The 17,750-nt window shown below is 42.9% G+C and overlaps 1 protein-coding gene across 4 annotated transcripts in view; it reads left to right on the top strand.

The window, feature by feature from the left end:
* Positions 1-17,750, top strand: part of arhgap9 (Rho GTPase activating protein 9) — a 60,760-nt gene that overhangs the window by 38,587 nt on the left and 4,423 nt on the right. For 3 of the 4 annotated variants that reach the window (XM_064969214.1, XM_064969212.1, XM_064969213.1), the window contains 14 exons: positions 4,509-4,568; positions 5,571-5,705; positions 6,687-6,788; positions 7,049-7,110; positions 7,220-7,307; positions 9,240-9,335; positions 9,828-9,926; positions 10,035-10,152; positions 10,240-10,359; positions 14,003-14,101; positions 14,656-14,733; positions 14,916-14,969; positions 17,300-17,431; positions 17,631-17,736. In XM_064969214.1, coding sequence (XP_064825286.1) covers positions 4,509-4,568; positions 5,571-5,705; positions 6,687-6,788; positions 7,049-7,110; positions 7,220-7,307; positions 9,240-9,335; positions 9,828-9,926; positions 10,035-10,152; positions 10,240-10,359; positions 14,003-14,101; positions 14,656-14,733; positions 14,916-14,969; positions 17,300-17,431; positions 17,631-17,736 — 1,349 coding nt within the window. The remainder of the gene's footprint in view (positions 1-4,508; positions 4,569-5,570; positions 5,706-6,686; positions 6,789-7,048; positions 7,111-7,219; positions 7,308-9,239; positions 9,336-9,827; positions 9,927-10,034; positions 10,153-10,239; positions 10,360-14,002; positions 14,102-14,655; positions 14,734-14,915; positions 14,970-17,299; positions 17,432-17,630; positions 17,737-17,750) is intronic. The other variant, XM_064969215.1, reaches the window with a different exon arrangement.

The following is a 17,750-nucleotide window of genomic DNA, read 5'->3' as shown; positions in this document are numbered from 1 at the left end:
ACAAAATCGTCTTTGGATAGGCTCAAATGCATAAACATCCTGTCAGCTTTATGAAATGAAATATTAAAGCCGCACAATACAGGCTTTCAATCCATACCAAAGACCAAAACTATATTGACAAATTATACATAGCTATAAAACGTGGACGAGCATCCACACTGGAGGAAAAATGTATCGTTCTACAGTAGGCCTACATCTCTCAATCAACTGATGGCACAAACCAGCTCATCAACTCAGCCAGGGAAACACAAACAGTAGGCTATTATCGGTTTTCACACCTTTCATTATGTAACAATGGATCAATCAATAAAATGTATTTATAAAGTCCTTTTTACATCAGCCGATGTCACAAAGTGCTATACAGAAACCCAGCCTAAAACCCCAAACAGCAAGCAATGCAGATGTAGAAGCATGGTGGCTAGGAAATACAGTAGGATAGGCTAACTGGTAGCCTACAGAATGTATTGTAATATAATAAAATAACAAGGGGCCTATTGCAACCATCGATGGCACTAGATTATCACAATACACGAAAAAATGCACACAAAATGTACCTGCACAATACACGCAAAATGTACCTGCACAGCTAATCTTAATAACAACCATTATTGGTCAACTCTAACCAGAACAACTTAACAAATAAGAATTTGTTCTTAACTGACTTGCCTAGTAAAATAAAATAAAGGTTTTTGAACAGACTAAGGGTGATTTATCTATTTGACAAGCATTCCATAGCCTACAATAGAAATAAAGTACTTAATCGTTTACCACGGCAAAGCTACTGTGCCAATTTACCCAACAATTTGTATGAATGGAAAGTGATGTTGGTGTAGCCTATTTTTATTATTTTACATTATCCAAAAGTGTCTGGTATGGTCATTAATCATCAAAATATACCTGAACTGTCCATGTTTGAAATGTGTAAATACATCTCGTCAATCAGGGGCATTTAGATACTTGTGCCAGAAAGGCGTGGCCCGGAATCAAACTTATGCCAACAAGGTAGGCCTTTATGTGCGCTGAAGGCAGCAGCCCGAATTGTTAACCACCCCAGGCAACCATTGAAGTCAATTTTGACCTAAGCATACACTTGACATTGTCGGAGCCCTAGTGGAGACCAATATCTATCTTATGTTATTAAACTACAGTTGAAGTCAGAGGTTTTACATACACTTGGGCTGGAGTCATTAAAACTTGTTTTTCAACCACTCCACAAATGTCTTGTTAACAAACTATAGTTTTGGCAAGTCGGTTAGGACATCTACTTTGTGCACAACACAAGTCATTTTACAAACGATTGTTAACAGACAGATTATTTAACTTATAAGTCACTGTATCACAATTCCAGTGGGTCAGAAGTTTACATACACTAAGTTGACTGTGACTTTAAACAGCTTGGATAATTCCAGACAATTATGTAATGGCTTTAGAAGCTTCTGATAGGCTAATTGACATCATTTCAGTCAATTGGAGGTGTACCTGTGGATGTAAACTCAGTGCCTCTTTGCTTAACATCACGGGAAAGGAAAAGAAACCAGCCAAGACCACAGAAAAAAATGTGTAGACTTCCACAAGTCTGGTTCATCCTTGGGAGCAATTTCCAAACTCCTGAAGGTACCACGTTCATCTGTAAATCAACAGTACGCAAGTATAAACACCATGGGACCGTGCAGCCATCAAACTGCTCAGGAAAGAGATGCGTTCTGTCTCCTAGAGATGAACGTACTTTGGTGCGAAAAGTGCAAATCAATGCCAGAACAACAGCAAAGGACCTTGTGAAGATGTTGGAGGAAACAGGTACAAAAGTATCTATATCCACAGTAAAACAAGTCCTATATCAACATAACCTGAAAGGCCGCTCAGCAAGGAAGAAGCCACTGCTCCAAAACTGCCATAAAAAAGCCAGACTACGGTTTGCAACTGCACATGGGGACAAAGATCGTACTTTTTGGAGAAATGTCCTCTGGTCTGATGAAACAAAAATAGAACTATTTGGCCATGATGACCATCGTTATGTTTGGAGTAAAACGGGGGAGGCTTGCAAGCCGAAGAACACCATCCCAACCGTGAAGCATGGGGTTGGCAGCATCATGCTCTGGGGGTGCTTTGCTACAGGAGGGACTGGTACACTTCACAACATTGATGGCATCATGAGGTGGGAAAATAATGTGGATATATTGAAGCAACATCTTCAGACATCTGTCAGGATGTTAAAGCTTTGTCGCAAATGGGTCTTCCAAATGGGCAATGACTCCAAGCATACTTCCAAAGTTGTGACAAAATGGCTTAAGGACAATAAAGTCAAGGTATTGTAGTGGCCATCACAAAGCCCTGACCTCAAATGTGTCAGCAGAACTGAAAAAGCGTGTGCGCACAAGGAGGCCTACAAACCTGACTCAGTTACACCAGCTCTGTCAGGAGGAATGGGCCAAAATTCACCCAACTTACAGTGGGAAGCTTGTGGAAGGCTACCCGAAATGTTTGACCCAAGTCAAACAATTTAAAGGCAATGCTTCCAAATACTAATTGAGTGTATGTATACTTCTGACCCACTGGGAATGTGATGAAATAAATAAAAGCTGAAATAAATCATTCTCTCTGCTATTATTCTGACATTTCACATTCTTAAAATAAAGTGGTGATCCTAACTGATCTAAGACAGGGAATTTTTACTCTGATTAAATGTCAGGAATTGTGAAAAACTGAGTTTAAATGTATTTCGCTAAGGTGTATGTAAACTTTCGACTTCAACTGTATATAAAACAACGGTTGTGTAACGGTTCTCTTGTGGTGAAGGAGAGTCGGACCAAAATGCAGCGTGTAGATTGCGATCCATGTTTAATGAACAAAACGTAACACGAATCTAAATACAAACACTACAAAACAAAGAACGTAATGAAAACCAAAACAGCCTATACTAGTGTAAACTAACACAGCGACAGGAACAAGGACACTAAGGACAATCACCCACGAAACACACAAAGAATATGGCTGCCTAAATATGGTTCCCAATCAGAGACAACGATAATCACCTGACTCTGATTGAGAACCGCCTCAGGCAGCCATAGGCTAGACATTCCACAAAACCCCAAGACAAAAACACACCAACCACAATAACCCATGTCACACCCTGGCCTGACCGAATAAATGAAGAATAAACTTAATATATTTTGACCAGGGCGTGACAGGTTGTTGATTATTTTGATAGCGTGCCTTGATGCCAGTGACTCGATTCCTCCCGAATGGAGAGAAAGATAACTGATATTTTTCAGGGAGTCATGAGGCTCATTTGAATTTCCTGATGCAGCAGGAAAATTATCTGCGACAAAAGAGTCATCAGGTTAAGATCACTCTTTTGTAGGGTTTGTACAGTGTAACAATCTGTAGGGGTTGTACAGTGTAACAATTAGCAATTACAATAGTTGTTACACTGTACTTACAGGAATAACCACAGACTATTGTAAAGTTGTGTCTGGGCCTCATTTAACTTCAACCCCAACTGACCTATATTGCTAGTGTCACCATGGTAACTATAAAGATAAGAGCATTCAAGGAACTCAATTCCAGGAGCTAAAATAACTCTCTGTGCTGTTGTAACTGTTAGTGTTGTTATATTTTTGATATGATAATGTCTCTCTCTTAGTCTGGCCCATGGCTTCCTGTGAGTGAGAGCGATTGTAGATGCTGATAGTGTTAGCTTCCTTATAGAAAGGGGAAGTTTGGTGAGCGAGAGAAACATATGGGCAGAAGTGGTTTGGGGTTGCATTTACTTTGTTCGAGATTTAAAAAAAGTGTGTGTCAGAAAGCTACTACAACCAACTGACAGTGGGGGGGACTAACTCTCAAATGGATTAACAAGGGAACACTTCATATCAGTTTTGTTTAATCTGGACTTTCATCTGATCGAGGTCTACAAGCTGAATAACAGTGTTTGTAAGTTAAGAGTCGTAACTCCCCCTACATCTGTGTGTGAGATTGGAAAGACAGCACTACTGTTATGTGTCATCAGTTAGCATATAGGCTCATGTTAGTGCTGTCATCTTTGCGGTTGGTAGATAACTGATAACTGTGTGTGTGTGTGTGTGTGTGTGTGTGTGTGTGTGTGTGTGTGTGTCCCAGTTTTATGACAGCATGCATATCAGCAGATAGCATTGCTTTCACTATTACTGAACTGTGGTGAGGTAAGGAGAGCACTCATGCCATTCATTAGAAAAGTTTCAACTGTCAGTCGTTGGCGTGAGTTGTGTGTGTATGCTTGCAAGCTCTGCTTACTGTTCAATCTGCATCCTGTTTTTCATAATCAGGATGAGTGGTGAAATATTATGTGCCTGCAAGTCAACTGACATGTTTGGAAAGAAAAGTGTGTATTCATGCATTTAAGTGTTGCTTAATGTGTTGGCAATTATAGGCCAGTGTTGGTTTTAATATGCCTGTGTAGTGAAAGCAAAATATACATGGAAATAGATCAATAAAGTATTTTTCTTCTTCCTCTTCTTCTTATCATCCAGCTATCTCCAGACTTCCTCTTCACTGGCCAGAAGCCTAAAAGTGGCTGGGAGCTGGAACAGGTGTGATTTTAATAAAATGGAATGTATAGATGATTACAGTGGAAATAACTTCCTGACATCAAACAAGGAACTCAAAGTACAGTTGATGTGTAAAACAACATTACCTACAGTAAACAAACTAATTCCCCTATTGGGGCTATCTGAAGTAAGCAGTCTTACTTAGTTAATTAACCTCTTCGTACCTTCTGGCACATAAGGCAGTGAGTGACAAGACCTCTCCAATTCTAATGATCAGATGTTCAGGAATTGAAGCTAAAATGGGGCCATGGTGCCAAACAGGCTTTAGAATGTCTGAGGCATTCTTATGTGTTCAGATACTCTTTATAACACCAATCAAGAATCCAGTTACACAATGTCATCTTGTGATGTCAGGTGGTATGTTGCACTCCAGTGTTACTGCAACATGTTGCCTCACAGTGAGAATAGAGGCAGGTGCCTTGTTTGCCTGAACCCTTATCTAGCAGATCTGGCTCCAAAACAAATCCTCAACCACTCATCATGGAAAGTGTGTGTGTGTGTGTGTGTGTGTGTGTGTGTGTGTGTGTGTGTGTGTGTGTGTGTGTGTGTGTGTGTGTGTGTGTGTGTGTGTGTGTGTGTGTGTGTGTGTGTGTGTGAGACTCTGCCAAACATTTGACATTTTAGTCATTTAGCAGACGCTTTTCTCCAGACCGACTTACAGGAGTAATTAGGGTTAAGTGCCTTGCTCAAGGGCACATCGGCAGATTTTTCGCCTAGTTGGTACACTCTTAACCGCTAAACTACCTGCTGCCAACCTCACTATGAGAAGGGTCCATATCAAATGCCTTTAAGCAGGTTCTGGAGAGCAAAAGCAAATACAACGAATATACACACAGTACACTTGGGAGTGTATCACAGTTTTGGGAGTCTTCTTTTCTTGTTGATGCTGTGCCTAACCCAGTACTGTAGGTCTCCATTTTTTATGTCTGATACGCACACCCAGAGTGAATAACTTGTCTTCCCCTCTGTGTTGGTGTCCTGTAGAGTATGCAGCGAGCAGTATCCTCAGACACCATCAGTACAACAGACTTCAGTACAGGAGACAAGGAGGCCCTACTGCATCATGAGACAGAGCAGCTCAGCCACTCACGATCTATGATACTGCCTGAAAACGGCAAGGTACTGTACAGGCACGCACAGAGGCAGGCAGGCAAACACACACACGCACACACACGCGCGTGCACACACACACACACACAGCTGCAGTACACACACGTACACATGCACACATGAATAAACATATAAACAGAAAAACACAGGCGCACAGAGGGGCATCATGCACCTCAAAAATCTGAGGGGCCACTAAGTATGTGTGGAGGGTTTTGGGTTGGCCCAGAGGGGGGACATGCCCCTGGTCCATAAGGAGGAGAATTTTGCACTTCAAACCTGAAACTGCTTTTTTTCCTGGAATCTAGACCCTTTATCATTATGCTTAATTCTATGTAATAAAATAAAAATGTGGGTATTGAAAATATTGAAAGTAATGTGAGTCTTATTCAGTACATTTAGTTATTGCTTGGTTTTTTAAAGTCTACCCGACCTTGCCAGCAGACATGCAAGTTATGATAGTTAGACAAGCTAGCTACTTTAACTTGATTGATTGCCTGAAATGCCTTATTGGTAGCTAGTTATGAGGTTGGGAGATAAGGAACCTATCTGGGCTAGCTAAAGCCAATTTCATAAAATTGCTAGGTGGCTAGTAGTATAACAGAGAAACAACAATGACACATTTAAATTACATTATTTATTTATTTATTACAGGACAAATCTGAGGGGGTATGTGCCCCTGTGCCCCCTATGGGCATGTTGCCTCTGGGTGCACACCAGTGGAGGCTGCTGAGGGGAGGAGGCCTCATAATAATGGCTGGAACGGAGTAAATGGATGGCATCAAACATATGGAAATCATGTGTTTGATGTATTTGATACCCTTCCACTTATTCCACTCCATTACCACGAGCCCGTCCTTCCCAATTAAGGTGCCACCAACCTCCTGTGGTGTACACATACTCAAACTAATATACACAAGCAAGCAGAAACACGCATACACACATAGACACTATATCTGTCTAGATGTAACAGTCTGTATGTGTTGTTCCTAGCTGGGTCAGCAGTGCAGAGACTGCTCCTATCCTGTGACCAGTGTGGTGGTAGAGCCTCCCTCTCCAGCCAGCTCTCCAGACAGCAATGACGGCTCCACACCAGTGAGAATCACACCTTCTACCTTCCTCCTCCATGTCTCTTCTCCACTGTCCCTGTTGTCCCCTGTCTCCAAACGCCACCTGCCTCACCCACTGCTACTGCCCCCACTATCTCATGCCCCACTCTACCCTCCTCCCCCACCCAATGTTCCCATGTCTCCACTGACCCTAATGTTCTCCACTGACCCTAATGTGTGCACCAAGAGCTATCACTCTAATGTCTCTATAACACCATCAACTCTCCCCATCTCGCCCATCCACAGGAGCTGGAGAAGGCAGGTCTGCTGAATAAGACCAAGATAGCAGAGGGAGGCAGGAAGCTGAGGTAAGACAGGCTCATCTTGGAGGGATTGATGTTAATACTACCTATAAGATGGAGTTTTTCTTCAATCCCAGGAGTCTTCCCTGACCATGTGACTTGGTGTATGTTTTAGGAAAAACTGGAATCCATCCTGGGTGGTTCTGGTTGGGAATAGTCTGGTTTTCTTCAAGGATCCCAAATCTCAGACCCCCTCCAGCTGGGTAAGACAGTGTTATGCACATTGAAACACATAAACCCACAAATGTTTTATATACAGTGCCTTACGAAAGTATTCGGCCCCCTTGAACTTTGCGACCTTTTGCCACATTTCAGGCTTCAAACATAAAGATATAAAACTGTATTTTTTTTGTGAAGAATCAACAAAAAGTGGGACACAATCATGAAGTGGAACAACATTTATTGGATATTTCAAACTTTTTTAACAAATCAAAAACTGAAAAATTGGGCGTGCAAAATTATTCAGTCCCTTTACTTTCAGTGCAGCAAACTCTCTCCAAAAGTTTAGTGAGGATCTCTAAATGATCCAATGTTGACCTAAATGACTAATGATGATAAATACAATCCACCTGTGTGTAATCAAGTCTCCGTATAAATGAACCTGCACTGTGATAGTCTTAGAGGTCCGTTAAAAGCGCAGAGAGCATCATGAAGAACAAGGAACACACCAGGCAGGTCCGAGATACTGTTGTGAAGAAGTTTAAAGCCGGATTTGGATACAAAAGATTTCCCAAGCTTTAAACATCCCAAGGAGCACTGTGCAAGCGATAATATTGAAATGGAAGGAGTATCAGACCACTGCAAATCTACCAAGACCTGGCCGTCCCTCTAAACTTTCAGCTCATACAAGGAGAAGACTGATCAGAGATGCAGCCAAGAGGCCCATGATCACTCTGGATGAACTGCAGAGATCTACAGCTGAGGTGGGAGACTCTGTCCATAGGACAACAATCAGTCGTATATTGCACAATTCTGGCCTTTATGGAAGAGTGGCAAGAAGAAAGCCATTTCTTAAAGATATCCATAAAAAGTGTTGTTTAAAGTTTGCCACAAGCCACCTGGGAGACACACCAAACATGTGGAAGAAGGTGCTCTGGTCAGATGAAACCAAAATTGAACTTTTTGGCAACAATGCAAAACGTTATGTTTGGCGTAAAAGCAACACAGCTCATCACCCTGACCACACCATCCCCACTGTCAAACATGGTGTGGCAGCATCATGGTTTGGGCCTGCTTTTCTTCAGCAGGGACAGGGAAGATGGTTAAAATTGATGGGAAGATGGATGGAGCCAAATACAGGACCATTCTGGAAGAAAACCTGATGGAGTCTGCAAAAGACCTGAGACTGGGGCGGAGATTTGTCTTCCAACAAGACAATGATCCAAAACATAAAGCAAAATCTACAATGGAATGGTTCAAAAATAAACATATCCAGGTGTTAGAATGGCCAAGTCAAAGTCCAGACCTGAATCCAATCGAGAATCTGTGGAAAGAATTGAAAACTGCTGTTCACAAATGCTCTCCATCCAACCTCACTGAGCTCGAGCTGTTTTTGCAAGGAGGAATGGGAAAAACTTCAGTCTCTCAATGTGCAAAACTGATAGAGACATACCCCAAGCGACTTACAGCTGTAATCGCAGCAAAAGGTGGCGCTACAAAGTATTAACTTAAGGGGGCTGAATAATTTTGCACGCCCAATTTTTCAGTTTTTGATTTGTTAAAAAAGTTTGAAATATCCAATAAATGCCGTTCCACTTCATGATTGTGTCCCACTTGTTGTTGATTCTTCACAAAAAAATACAGTTTTATATCTTTATGTTTGAAGCCTGAAATGTGGCAAAGTTCAAGGGGGCCGAATACTTTTGCAAGGCACTGTATATTAGTCTCTCATGATATACCGTCACTGTCTCGTGAAAAACCTTGTAACAACATGTTGGCCAAACATTGAAAGCAGTAACTCCCCGCAATGTGTATTTAATAACTCTAGTACCAAGAAAATGTATTCAAAATAGTTTCTGGAGTTTCATAATCATCCAACAGAGACAAAAAAATTAGTAGCTGGCCAGTTGTGGTTCTGGGTTCCCAGATTAAAAGTATATCATAATAATAATGATTGTGTGTGTGTTTCTCTCCAGAAACCAGGGAACAGTTGTCCAGAGAGCAGTGTAGACCTAAGAGGAGCTCAGCTACAGTGGGCCAACAATCTATCAAGCAAGAAGAATGTCTTCAAGGTCAGATACACACCAGGAGGGAGGGATGGAGGGGAGTAGGAAGGGAGGGAGTCAATTTCCTAATTTCCCCTATCTTTCACAATGTCCCTCAAACCACCATTTTCATGTTTGGATATCATTAAATTTACATTTTTAAGACACTTTATTTCAGCCTGTATTTTGGGGAAGTCAAATGTGGATATTTTAGTCCTACTAAAAGTTTTCTGTGAGAAAACATTATTTCCTCCTCTTGAGAGGAAGTTGTGTATGTGTTGTAGCTGTGTGCGCCAGAGTTAGAGCCATTTCAATTTCAACTCAGTCAATTCAATATGCCTTAAATTTAACTTTAAGAATTGAAAATCACCATTCGTTCTCACTGCAATTTAAATTCATTTCCCGAATTGACTGAATGGAAATACAATTTTTGGGAGCCGTAGCACACAGTACTACACTGCCTAGGAAGTAGTGTTTGATTTGGGACTAACCCATGGTATTTGTCTGTCTGTGTGATAGCTGAGGACGGTGACAGGGAATGAGTTCCTACTGCAGTCAGAGACAGATTCACTGATTAGAGAGTGGTTCAACACCATCCAGAGTGTAATCGACAGGCTGGTGAGTCTCACTTTGTGTGTGTGTTTGTGTGTGTCGGGGGGGTCCTTTTTTACGATCAAAAACCAAAGACATCTGGCACCAGTTGAAATTCTCTTCTCTGCTGTGTAGAACCGTGAGAATCCTCTGGAGAATGTCCTAATGTACTCTCTGAGGAAGGCGGGCAGTGTGGAGATGTTGGACCAGAGTGGAGACGAGGAGGACAGTCGAGGGGGATGTAAAGCATCACGTGAGTCTCTCCTCCATCCACTGCTCCAAGGATGCTATTCTTGTGCTATGGCACAATTCTTCATTCTTTCCCTCCCTCCTGCTGCAGTCCCTCGCTCTGCATCCAACCTGGAAAACACAGAGAGGAAGCGCGTTCGGAGCAGACTGAAGAAACTCATCCTGAAGAGACCTCCACTACAGATCCTACAGGAGAAAGGACTCATAAAGGGCAAGATCACTTACTGTCTCTCTCTCTCTCTCTCTCTCTCTCTCTCTCTCTCTCTCTCTCTCTCCTCTCTCTCTCTCTCACTCTCTTTATCTTGCACTCTCTCTGACTGAGATCACTTAGAGAATGAGATCACTTAGGGGTAAATCCTAAACGACCACACATAGCACCGAGTGTTGATCTGCCGTTCATTCAGCATGCTTGGTTTGCAAATTACAGCCAGCACTCTGTTCAGAGGTGCTAAGTCCGCTCGGCTGGCAAACGGTATGGTGTCCGAGCCTAAAATGCCCAGTGCAGTCAAAAATGTGATTTCCTGTGTTTTATATGGTGTTTAACCACTCTCTAATCAGTGAAACTGTCTCTGACTGCAGTAGGAACTCATTCCCCGTCACCGTCCTCAGCTACCACACAGACAGACAAATATCATAGGTTAGTCCCAAATCAAGCACTACTTCCTAGGCAGTGTATATAGTGCCAGTCAAAAGTTTAGACACCTACTCATTCAAGGGTTTTTCTTTATTTTTACTATTTTCTACATTGTAGAATAATAGTGAAGACATCAAAACTATGAAATAACACATATGGAATCATGTAGTAACCAAAAAAGTGTCAAACAAATCAATATATTTTATGTTTGAGATTCTTCAAAGTAGCCACCCTTTGCCTTGATGACATCTTTGCACACTCTTGGCATTCTCTCAACCAGCTTCATGAGGTAGTCACCTGGAATATATTTCAATTAACAGGTGTGCCTTAACTTAATTTGTGGAATTTCTTAATGCATTTGAGCCAATCAGTTGTGTTGTGACAAGGTTGGGGTGGTATACAGAAGATAGCCCTAATTGGTGAAAGACCAAGTCCATATTATGACATGAACAGCTCAAAAAAGCAAAAAGAAATTACAGTCCATCATTACTTCAAGACATAAAGGTCAGTCAATATGGAACATTTCAAGAACTTTGAAAGTTTCTTCAAGTGCAATCGCAAAAACCATAAAGTGTTATGATCAAACTGGCTCTCATGAGGACCACCACAGGAAAGGAAGACCCAGAGTTACCTCTGCTGCAAAGGATAAGTTCATTAGAGTTAACTGCACCTCAGATTGCAGCCCAAATAATTGCTTCACAGAGTTCAAGTAACAGACACATCACAACATCAATTGTTCAGAGGACACTGCGTGAATCAGGCCTTCATAGTCGAATTGAAACCACTACTAAAGGACACCAATAATAAGAAGAGACTTGCGTGGGTCAAGAAACACAAGAAATTTACATTATACCAGTGGAAATTTGTCCTTTGGTCTGATGAGTCCAAATTTTTCATTTTGGGGGGTAGAGGTTAGTCGAGGTAATTTGTAAAGTGACTATGCATAGATAATAAACAGCACGTTGCTGAAGTGTAAAAACAAAGGGCGGGGGTTAATGTAAATAGTCTGGGTGGCCATTTGATTAATTGTTCAGCAGTGTTATGGCTTGGGGGTAGAGGCTGTTAAGGAGTCTTTTGGTCCGAGACTGGTGCTCCGGCACCGCTTGCCGTGCGGTAGCAGAGATAACAGTCTATGACTTGGGTGACTGTAGTTTTTGACAATTTTTAGGTTTTCTTCTGACACCACCTTGTACATAGGTCCTGGGTGTCAGAAACCACAGTCCCTGTGATGTACTGGACCATACGAACTACACTCCTTAAGGGCAGATGCTGAGCAGTTGCCATACCAGACGGTGATGCAACCGGTCAGGATGCTCTCGATGGTGCGGTTGTAAAACTTTTTGAGGATCTGGGGACCCATGCCATATCTTTTCAGTCTACTGAGGTGTAAAAGGTGTTGTCGTGCCCTCTTCACAACTGTCTTGGTGTGTTTGGACCTTAACAGTTCATTAGTGATGTGGACACCAAAGAACTTGAAATGCTCGACCCGCTCCACTTCAGCCACGTCGATGTTAATTGGGGCCTATTCGGCCCTTCTTTCCCTGTAGTCCAAAATCAGCTTCTTTTTCTTGCTCACATTGAGAGAGAAGAGAGAAGTTGTTGTCCTGGCATCACACAACCAGGTCTCTGAACTCCTCCCTATAGGCTGTCTCGTCTTTGTCGGTGATCAGGCCTCAACACTTGTGTCGTCAGCAAACTTAATGAAGGTGTTGGAGTCGTGCATGACCACGAAGTCCTGGGTGAACAGAGACTGCTGGAGGGGATTAAACATGCACCCCTGAGGGGCCCCAGTGTTGAGGATCAGCATGGCAGATGTGTTGTTGCCTACCCTTACCATCTGGGGGCGGCCCATCAGGAAGTCCAGGATCCAGTTGCAGAGGGAGGTGTTTAGTCCCAGGGCCCTTAGCTTAGTGATGAGCTTTGTGGATACTATGGTGTTGAACGCTGAGCTGTAGTCAATGAACAGCATTCTCACATCGGTGTTCCTTTTGTCCAGGTGGGAAAGGACAGTGTGGAGTGCGATTGAGTTTGCATCATCTGTGGATCTGTTTGAGCGGTATGCGAAATGGAGTGGGTCTAGGGTTTCCGGAATGTTGGTGTTGATTTGAGCCATGACCAGCCTTTCAAAGCACTTCATGGCTACCGGCGGTAATCATTTAGGCAAGTTACCTTCGCTTTCGTATGACAGACTCGGTCAGGGAGAGGTTGAAAATGTCAATGAAGACACTTGCCAGTTGGTGCACGGATGCTTTGAGTACACGTCCTGGTAATCCGTCTGGCTTCGCGACTTTGTGAATGTTGACCTGTTTTAAGGTCTTGCTCACATCAGCTACGGAGAGTGTGATCACACAGACGTCCGGAACAGCTGGTGCTCTCATGCGAAGCGAGCATAAAAGGCATTTAGCTCGTCTGGTAGGCTCGCGTCACTCGGCAACTCGCGGCTAAGTTTCCCTTTGTAGTCCGTAATACTTTTCAAGCTCTGCCACATCCGACGAGCGTCAGAGCCGGGGTAGTAGGATATATATATATATTTCCACACTATGAGGTTTTTATAATACTGTGAATTTGTGAAAATTATGATAATACCCTGTTAGTGTAAGAACTGTTTGAAAAGACTACCTGAAATTTCGGCCTGTTTTGGTACGATGGAATTTTGGCCTGACTGGTGAGATCACCTGGTGGTAAATTTGCTAATTGACCAATAAGAAAGAGAGTTCCAAACCTCTCTGCTAATAACAACTTGTTTTCAGTTTTTCAGTCCCAACTCTTGACTGCTCCCAGACAGTCTTAGCAAAATTCTTGCTTCAGAAAATACTCTTTGCTAAGAAGCAATTTTTGGTTATTTTTTACAATTTTAATTGAACACAATCACCGCAAGGTACTTAATTGTTAGCCAGGAATGATTTGATATTGAGATAAAACATCTGCATTGGCACTGTAATATCCACTTAAGTTGAATTTCAACTTAGTCTCCCACATATGACTAAGTGAAAATTTGACTTAAGTGGAAGTTATGATTTATCCCTCAGTGATCTCACTCTAAATGCGAAATCCCCTGGAGAGTTGTGGCCTTTCAATTCCATGGAACTGGAGATCTTTCCAAATACAAAAAAAAGTCAGTGTGGTTTGAGGAAGTGATATGATGTGGGTTCCTCTGTGTATCTCATGACCTCTAGATGATCTTCAGTGTTCTAAATGCCCGTGTTGTTGTTATTTACAGACCAGGTGTTTGGCTGTTGTCTGGAGATGCTGTGTGAGAGAGAGAAGAACACGGTGCCTCGCTTTGTCAGGCTCTGCACTGAGGCCGTGGAGAGGAAAGGTATAGCACGGAGGAAGGAGGGGTGGAGGTCGAGGGAGGCGGGAGGCGGGAGGGAAATGGTGTGTGGGAGAGAGAACAACACGGTGCCTCGCTTCGTCAGGCTCTGAACTGAGGCCGTGAAGAGGAGACGTACAGCACAGCCCTATAGGATTTGATAGGTTTATGTACGTAAATTGATGATTCCAGGGTAACTTAGAGGTTAGAGCATTGGGCCAGTAAAACGGTTGCTAGTTCAAGTTCCCAAGCCAACAAGGTGAAAAATCTGTTGATGTGCCCTTGAGCAAGCAAGGCACTTAACCCTAATTTCTTATTGGTCGCCATTGATAGTGTCAGACCCTGGCTGTGACCCCACTCTCCGAAGGTGTCTAAGGGGAAGTTGGAATATGCAAAAAAAAACAAATTTCAGATTGAAATATGAACCACCTAATTATTATTATTGTTATCATTATTATAATTTGTTGCCAGTGTAAAATGTAGTACCCGGGTGTTGTTGCCAGGGTTAAATGTAGTATGGGTGTTGTTGCCAGTATTACATGTTCCGTTGTGTGTTTCAGGTCTGGAAACGGACGGTATCTACAGAGTGAGTGGTAACCTGGCTGTAATACAGAAACTACGCTTCCTAGTTAACCATGGTGAGAGAGAGGGGGAGCGTGAGAGGGAGGGAGGGAGCGTGAGAGGGAGGGAGGGAGGGAGGGAGGGAGGGAGGGAGGGTAATGGGCTGGGATCATAGCAACTTACTCTAGGTTGCCTAAATAACTGTTGATTTTGCTAGGTTGCTTAAATAACTGATATTTTAAATAACTGTTGATTACAGAGCGAGCAGTGACCACTGATGGACGTTATATGTTCCCTGCGGAGTTGGTACAAGGTAGAACTCAAGACGAACTGGCAGCACATAGCTTTGAGCCAAATCTATGCATATGTGTGCAATGTCTGCATTTATGTAAAAACACATGTTTCTCTGCCTCTAAGCTTTCCAGCTGCTGGAAGTTTGTATATTGTGTTGTCTTTGCACAGACATGCTGAGTAAAATATCAGTGAAAGGTGCATCAGTTACCGTGTTCTTTACACAGTGCACTGGTGCCGTCAAGTGGCTAAAATAGACTACTGCAGCTTGCATTTTGCTCCAGCTAGCCTTTATTGCACTGCCTTGAATCCTGACCAATGTTTCTCAATACTCCTCTAGAGTCTAGACCACATATGTCAGAGTCAAGGCCCGCGGGCCACATCCGGCCCGCGAGAAGGTTTTTTACGGCCCCTGGGATGATCTTGATTTATTATTAGAACCGGCCCGCAGACCGCAGCAAGCCGGCAGCCCGCAGATCTTTTACACGCACCAATACTACATTTCCCACAATGCAACGGTGACGCACCGAGCAGTAGGCTGCTTCATTTCAATATTTATTGGCACAGCAGTCGTCAGCAGCACAGTAAAATTAACTTTCAGATACCCATCAAAAATGGCAAAACGGAAGGTGGACACTGAGAACCGGGGTTTCAAACAAGGTGGGAGTCGGAGTATATGTTCACGGAGGTAGCTGGAAAACCTGTGTGTCTTCTGTGTGGAGAAAGTGTGGCGGTACTGAAAGAGTATAATCTGAGACGACATTATGAAACGAAACACGCGGACAAAAACAAGAATATGGACATGGAACAAAGGCTACAAAAGGCAGAGGAATTAAAACGAGGCCTCAAATCTCGACAGGCTCTGTTCAAAAAAGCCAAATCACAAGGCCAGGCTGCTGTCAAGGCCAGTTTTATTTTGGCAGAAGAGATCGCTAAATCAGCCCGGCCATTTACGGAGGGGGATTTCATCAAAAACTGCATGATTAAAGTTTGTGACGAAGTTTGCCCAGAAAAAAGGCAACTCTTTTTAAATGTGAGTCTGAGCAGAAACACCATTGCCGAGAGAGTAGACCAGTTGTCCATCAATCTAAAAGAGCAGCTTGTGAAAAAGGGAAAAGATTTCATTGCATATTCCTTGGCTGTGGATGAGAGCACCGACATTTCTGACATTGCCCAGTTGTCAATTTTCATCCGCGGAGTGGACTCCAGCCTAAGCGTGACAGAGGAGTTTTTGGCTTTACGTCCTATGCATGGCACAACTACGGGGCATGATTTGTATGAAGAGGTGTCAAGATGTGTAAATGAGATGGAGCTGCCTTGGGAAAAACTCGTGGGTTTGACAACCGACGGAGCACCTGCGATGTGTGGACACAGGAGCGGACTGGTGGCGAAGATACGGGAAAAGATGCAAGAGGAAAACGCGACAGGTGAGCTGACAGCTTATCATTGTATCATACACCAGGAAGCGTTGTGCGGTAAAGCCTTGAAAATGGAGCATGTAATGAGCATCATCACGCGCACAGTTAACTTTATCAGAGCCAAAGGTTTGAATCACCGCCAGTTCAAGGCATTTCTGACGGAGTTAGAAACGGAGCATGGTGATTTGCCTTATCACACAGAGGTGCGATGGCTAAGCCAGGGAAAGGTGCTTCAAAGATGTTTCGAGCTTCGTGAGGAGATTTGTCTGTTCTTGGACAGCAAAGGGAAAGACACAACACAACTCCGAGACGAAATGTTTCTGTGTGAAATGGCTTTTCTGTGTGACATAAGAAAATATTGCTTTATTTATCTGATCATATTGGAATATATTTGTTAGGTTTTCAGTAGGTTCAATTAGGTTCACTAGACTATATGCGTCATTTAAAAAATTTTCAATGAACATTCGAACAGTCCGGCCCTCGGCTTGTAGCTAAATTTTTTATTTGGCCCTCCGTCCATTTGACTTTGACACCCCTGGTCTAGACAGTAGTTTACAGTATTAGGTTCTAAACATTAATTTCACATTGGAAACTATTGTAGTTACAAATGTAACTGAGGATGGCTTGAGAAACGTTGTTCAGGATTGGATGGTTGCTTGTATTGGGGTAGCGTTCCCACAAGCTCTGTCTCTCTGCATTCTAACTATTGCCTTGTTTCACAGACAATATATCTCTGCTACAGCAACAAGCCTGCCAGCCGCGCTGTCGACCAAAAGCACAGTTTTAACAGTGAAATTCATGCATTATCTCTGGTTCCCTCCCATCCCACGCTACATTCCACTCCTTCCTCTCTCCAATCCCCTCCAATGCTCTCTTTCACCTCCCCCCTCCTCCCTTCACACCTTTCCTCTATTATTCTTTCCCCCACTAATAGAGAAGCTGAACCTGGACCAGAGTGAATGGGAGGATATCCATGTCATAACAGGTGCCCTAAAGCTTTTCTTCCGGGAGCTTCCTGAACCCCTGGTCCCTTATGGCTTCTTCACAGACATCGTAGAAACCATCAGTGAGTAGCTCCTGAATTCATGAATAAATCCTTCTTCACAGACATAGTCGAATGGATTGATGGATTGTTTGATGACTAAAGAATGAATGAATTGAATTGACTAAAGAATGAATGAAACAAACCAACAAATGAATGTGTCAAATGAGACAGTAAAGCCATCCAGAATCTAATATATTTGTCCGGATGTCTGTGTGTCCAGAGATGTCAGACTACTTGGACAAAGTGGACCGTCTGAAGTGGCTGGTTCTGAGCATGCCTCCTCCCAACCACGACACCATGAGGTTCATGTTCAGCCATCTCAAACGGTATGAGACCTCTC

Source organism: Oncorhynchus masou, chromosome 6, assembly GCF_036934945.1.
Source record: "Oncorhynchus masou masou isolate Uvic2021 chromosome 6, UVic_Omas_1.1, whole genome shotgun sequence".
In the NCBI taxonomy this organism is placed as follows: Eukaryota; Metazoa; Chordata; class Actinopteri; order Salmoniformes; family Salmonidae; genus Oncorhynchus; species Oncorhynchus masou.
This window is presented reverse-complemented; position numbering and strand designations above follow the sequence as displayed.